Below are 5,885 nucleotides of genomic sequence, written 5' to 3'. Positions count from 1 at the left end.
CAAAAGTGCACATGACTAAGATCACAAAGGAATGAGCATTTATAAACTCTGATTCAGAAGAATCTAGAATATTTTCATCAATGTAGAAAAGTAATCATTAGAAAAAAAAATTCCTCAGTAGCCCAAGGGGATCTAGATTACAAGATTTCCTCTGATCCCACACCAAATATTTCAGACAAATCAGTATCATGTGAATAAAAGATGCCATTCTAAAGAGTGCTGACTCTTGTGTGGGGTGTGTGGGTATGTTAGGGACAGGGAGCCAGTACATGCATCACCATTCATTAACAAATAGTCTACACACAACCTCTAGATCACAGGTAAGGTGGGTTCCTAGGAGAAAAACATGTATTCATTATAGAGCTGAGTAACCCAATCCTCTAGGACAGCAATCCTGCCGCTCCCCTGAGCCAATATCCTTGCGCTTCCCATTTTAAAAAATAACAAAATTACAGCTTTGAGATACAATTCACATTCAACAAAATTCACTTTTAAAGTATACGATTCATTGCTTCTAAGTATATTCCAAGAGTTGTGCAACTTTTGTCACTATCTAGTTTTAGAGTATTTTTATCAGCCTAAAAAGCAACCCCATACTCACTCCTCCCTCCTCTCAGGCTGGCTGCCACCAATCTGTTGTCTGACCCTATGAATTTGCCTGTTTTGGACATCTCTTATAAATGGAATCGTAAGTTACGTGGTCTTTGTTTTGGCTTCTTTCATTTAGCCTAATGTTTTCAAGGTTTATCCATGCTGTAAGGTCAAAACTTCCTTCTTCTGCATCCAGCTGACCTAGTACTGATTGTTGAAGAGACTGTTCTTTTCTCATTGACTGGTCTTGGCTCCCTTGTTGAAAATAAAGGGAGATGGCCATAGATGCTTGTACTTTATTTCTGAAATCTCAATTCTACTTCACTGGTCTATATGTCCATCCTTATGCAAGTACTCGACTGTTGTAATTACTGTAGCTTTGTAGTAATTAGCTTTGTTTTAAAATTAAGAAGTGTGAGACCTCCCACTTTGGTTTTCCTTTTCAATACTATTTTAGCTATTCCCTCCCAGTTCCATATGAATTTGAGGACCAGCCTTTTAATTTCTGCAAAAAAGGGCTAGTGGCTTAGGGTCTCCCAGTCCATTTTTTTCTGAGAAATGTTGAACACTGGATCTGTAGGTTGCTACACTGCCATCTTAACAATATTAAATCTTCCAATCCATGAACACAGGATGTCATTCCATTTCTTTAAGACTTCTTTAATTTCTTTCAGCAAAGTTTTATAGTTTTCAATATACACATCTAAACATACAGTGTACAAGTGTAAATTAGCCAGTGGACAAGGGAAGGCCTTTCTTTTTCTTTTTCTTTTTCTTTTTTGAGACAGAGTCTCGCACTGTTGCCCAGGCTATAGTGCAATGGTGCGATCTCGGCTCACTGCAACCTCCGCCTCCCAGGTTCAAGCGGTTCTTCTGCCTCAGCCTCCCGAGTAGCTGGAATTACAGGTGCCTGCCACCACGCCCGGCTAATTTTTTGTATTTTTAATAGAGATGAGGTTTCACTATGTTGGCCAGGCTGATGTCAAATGCCTGACCTCCCAAAGTGCTGGGATCACAGGCGTGAGTCACAGCACCCAGCCCGGAAAGGCTTTCTTGATTAAGTTTATTACTAGGTATTTTATTCTTTTGAGTGTTACTGTAAAAGAAATTTTCATTTCTTCATTGCTGGTGTACAAAATCACTAATTTTTTGTGTGCTGATCTTTTACCATGCAACTTTGCTGAATTCATTTATTAGCTCTAGCTGTGCGTACGTGTGTGTGCGTGCGTGCGTGTGTATTTTATAGCACTTTCTATATACAGAATCATGTCATGGGGCCCATTATTAAATGAAAATTAATTTGTATTTCATAATGGTCTAGTTCATGTTAGCTCCATAAAACATCGTAAGACAAAATGACTTTAACAAATCCATGGTTTCAAAAAATGCACTTTATGCTTTAAAAACTAAATGGGAGGCAAAGCCCAACAATCCCTCCAGTGAATGTTATGAAAGGGATTAGAATTCTCAATTGGCAAACATATTTGTTGGCAACAGAAATCTCCTTAGATATCCTAAGGAGTATCCTGGTTACATCTAAATTCCTTCATGAATGTGTACAGTTCTCAGGAGTCAAAACTGTTGTCAGAAGGCGTGGATTACTGCCATAGACGCTGCTTATAGTTACATAAACTTTTTTTTTAAAGGCACGTTGAAACTCTGAGTTAACAGGTGAACATGAGAAAGAAAAAAGAAAACTCTTAAAACATCAACAGAGTAGGAGGGAAAGAAAAGCCGAAATCTCTAGGTTAAAAAAAAAAAGCAGAAATTCACCAGTAACATTTCTGAGAAATGAGAAAAATCTATTGGAAAAATCTGACAGGCATAGTCAAAATAAAAAAAGATACAATATCAAAAAGCCAAATCTAATTGGATATTGTCAGAATGTGATTAAGAATAGGCTCACAACACTGTGCCTATAGTTAACAATACTGTATTCTACATGGAAAAATTTGATAAGAGGATAGATCTCATGTGAAGTGTTCTTAGCACAATTCTGTTTTTTAAAAGGGAATACACTTATAGTCGTAGAAATTTTGCTGTGTAGAAATAGAGAAAAAGTGAAAAGTCTTTGGCTATTCAGGAATATAAAATGTCCATCAAATTGTTATAATGAACTTTTATAAAGAAGCATTCATAATGTTCTTTATTAGTAGCTCTTGCCAGGCGGTGGCTCACACCTGCAATCCCAGCACTTTGGGAGGCTGAGGCGAGCTGATCACCTGCGGTCGGGAGTTCGAGACCAGCCTGACCAACACGGAGAAACCCTGTCTGTACCAAAAATACAAAACTAGCTGGGTGTGGTGGCACATGCCTGTAATCCCAGCTACTCGAGAGGCTGAGGCAGGAGAATTGCTTGAACCCAGGAGGTGGAGGATGTAGTGAGCTGAGATTGCGCCATTGTACTCTAGCCTGGGCAACAAGAGTGAAACTTTGTCTCAAAAAAGAAAAAAAAGAAAAAAAAAAAGTAGTAGCTTTCTAACTCATCAATAGATATTTCTAGTAACTAATTTTATGCAAATGTCATGTTCTAAAACTTTATAAACTCCCAGAGGGCAATACTGATTTAAACTCGGCAATCTTAGATTTGAAACAATAACATATTAAGAGAATATATAGCGATGAGAATATATTGAGATCATAAATAATTAAGCTCACTAATAATGATCCCCAACTAGATGCCTGGCAGTGTGGTGGGTGCTGGGATATAGAATGAGTAAAACAGATTTGTTCCTATCCTCAATATTTATCTAATGGAGAAGACTGCTATTAAGTAATTATAAGTGTGAAGAATTTAGTAAGGGAGAATCTCAGGATTCCAAGGGAACACAGAGCAAGAAGGAGTGGGGCATCTCTGAGCAATTTTCCTTTAAGTGGAGATGTGAAGAATGAGTGGCAGTCAGCCAGGCAGAGGGGAGAGAAAGCTCAAGAGAGAAAATTTTAGACAGAACAACATACGAGAAAGCTTAGTGTAGAAATAGGTAGAGTGGAGAGGGAACTGTAGAGTCCATAGCGAGGGAGACAGTGGAGCAAGACAAAGCCGGAAAATTCTCCAGAGCTCTGATGATTCTGGTGACAGTTTTTTGTAAATGCCAACGTTTTCGGTAGCACTGTCACCTCCTCTGTCTTACTGGTAAATATCTTAGGTGCTCACAAGAACATCAAGGTCAATATATTATGAATTTCATCTAACATACAGGCCCTTTTAATAAAAGGCATATTTATATCAAGGTGAAAGTGCCTACTTACAGTATCAAGTATTTCTTTGGTATGAGCTGCTGACAGGCAAAACCTGGCTCTGGACTCAATAATTGGGGTGGCAGGAAATCCAACCACAACGACACCGATGTTCCGCTTCAGCATCTCCCGTCCAAAGGCGCTGGACGGGGGAAACAAGAAACAGAAAGCAGGAGGGGTAAGAAAGCACTCGTTACAGACGGCTTGCTGTCCTCAGTCATTTCAACTTTTCGGTGATGCAGGCATTGGAGACTTCTAATAAGAGCTTCTTTTAACTCCTTTTAAAGTTAAAATTGATAGCTCACAAATACTTTTAAAGTCAATCCTGAGGCAGTCTTCTCCTATATGGTGTCCTTCACAAAACTGAAATAACCAGCCTGGGCAACATGGCGAAATCCCGTCTCTACCAAAAATACAAAAACTAGCTGAGTGCGGTGGCATGCACCTGTAGTCCCAGCTACTCAGGAGGCTGAAGCATGAGCATCTCTTGAAGCCAGGAGGCAGAAGCTGTAGTGAGCCAAGATCACACCACTGAGCCTGAGCGACAGCCTGAGCAACAGAGCAAGATTCTATCTCAAAAAAAAAAAAAAAAAAAACCAGTGTCCCTGATACATAATAGTGGTTCAGAGGCTTCAAAATGAACCTGTATTTAATTAAAATCTGGTCTTTGAAATGTTAAGCTTGGCAGTTTAACATGATTCCTCAAATTCTGAGGATTCTGCAGCTGTGGGGGATCTGCTATAACATGGCACATCTTTTCTTCTAGCAGAATGGCTGACTGGCATGACCTCTCCGGATCACGCATTTCTTTGTCTTGGGAACAACACTGCTTCAGAATTCAGGGCTTCCTTTGGTGTCTGTAAGGCCAGTTCACCTGCTGGCTTCAACCGATTACTCAGACCACACAATTCGTGTTTCACAATCCCCCATCCCTACCAGAAGCCAAACTGGAGGCCTGTGGCCTTACTCCACATTTGTGTCTTGTCTAAATAACACATTCTAACTTTTATTTAATTTTGTCTACTAAATTATTTTATTTTATTATTTTTTTTTTTAGTCTCTCACTGTCACCAGGTTGGAGTGCAGTGGTGCGATCTCGGCTCACCACAACCTCCACCTCCCGGGTTCTAGCAATTCTCCTGCCTCAGCCTCCCGAGTAGCTGGGATTACAGGTGTGTGCCACCACACCCAGATAATTTTTGTATTTTTAGTAGACGGGGTTTCACCATGTTGGCCAGGATGCTCTTGATCTCCTGACCTTGTGAGCCACTGCATCAGGCCCAAATTATGTTGTTCTTTGTCTTTTCCTCTTGTTGACCTCCCTTATGTTTTAACTTCTCCTTTAAGCTATTTACAGCATTTGCTTGAGAATTAAAAAGTCTGGCCAGGCCAGTGGCTCGTGCCTGTAATCCCAGCATTTTGGGAGGCTGAGCTGGGCAGACCACCTGAGGTCAGGAGTTGGAGACTGGCCTGGCCAACATGGTGAAACTCCATCTCCACTAAAAAATACAAAGATTAGCCAGGTGTGGTGGCACACATCTGTAACCCAGCTACTGGGGAGGCTGAAGCACAAGATTTGCTTGAACCCACGAGGTGGAGGTTGCAGTAAGCCAAGATTGCACCACTGCACTCCAGCCTGGGCAATATAGATCCTGCACATTTGGCATTACATTAATGCCAGCTTTTCAGCCTCTTCTCACTCTCTGTAGTACCAGTACTTCTTCCTCAACATACCTCCTTTGTGTCAGCATGAACCTGGGTGCCCTGTAACTTCAGCACAGGCTCCCAAACTGTCTAGTGCCTTATTCTAATTCTTCTTCACCTTCTCTAAATCTTTCTTAATTAAAGTATACACAGTCAGTTGCACCTATATAGAATAAAGGAGACACAGCCTTCTTTAAAGAGAGAGCTCTAAACTGAGTCCTTTGGATCTGATAACTCTTCGTGTTTATGAGAATTCCACTTAAAGAAGAATGAAGAAAATCCTTCTCCATATCCCCTCTGAAGCCATAATACTAACTACCCATATGACTTCATGTTTTTTTTTTTTGTTTTTT

General features: G+C 40.3%; 1 protein-coding gene across 1 annotated transcript in view; it reads right to left on the bottom strand.

Moving 5' to 3' along the window:
* Nucleotides 1-5,885, bottom strand: part of SPTLC2 (serine palmitoyltransferase, long chain base subunit 2) — a 126,074-nt gene that overhangs the window by 2,125 nt on the left and 118,064 nt on the right. Inside the window, exon 11 of the mRNA XM_011949490.1 lies at nt 3,841-3,970. Within this exon, the coding sequence (XP_011804880.1) occupies nt 3,841-3,970 (130 nt within the window). The remainder of the gene's footprint in view (nt 1-3,840; nt 3,971-5,885) is intronic.

Source organism: Colobus angolensis, unplaced genomic scaffold, assembly GCF_000951035.1.
Source record: "Colobus angolensis palliatus isolate OR3802 unplaced genomic scaffold, Cang.pa_1.0 Scaffold3, whole genome shotgun sequence".
NCBI classification, from domain to species: domain Eukaryota; kingdom Metazoa; phylum Chordata; class Mammalia; order Primates; family Cercopithecidae; genus Colobus; species Colobus angolensis.
This window is presented reverse-complemented; position numbering and strand designations above follow the sequence as displayed.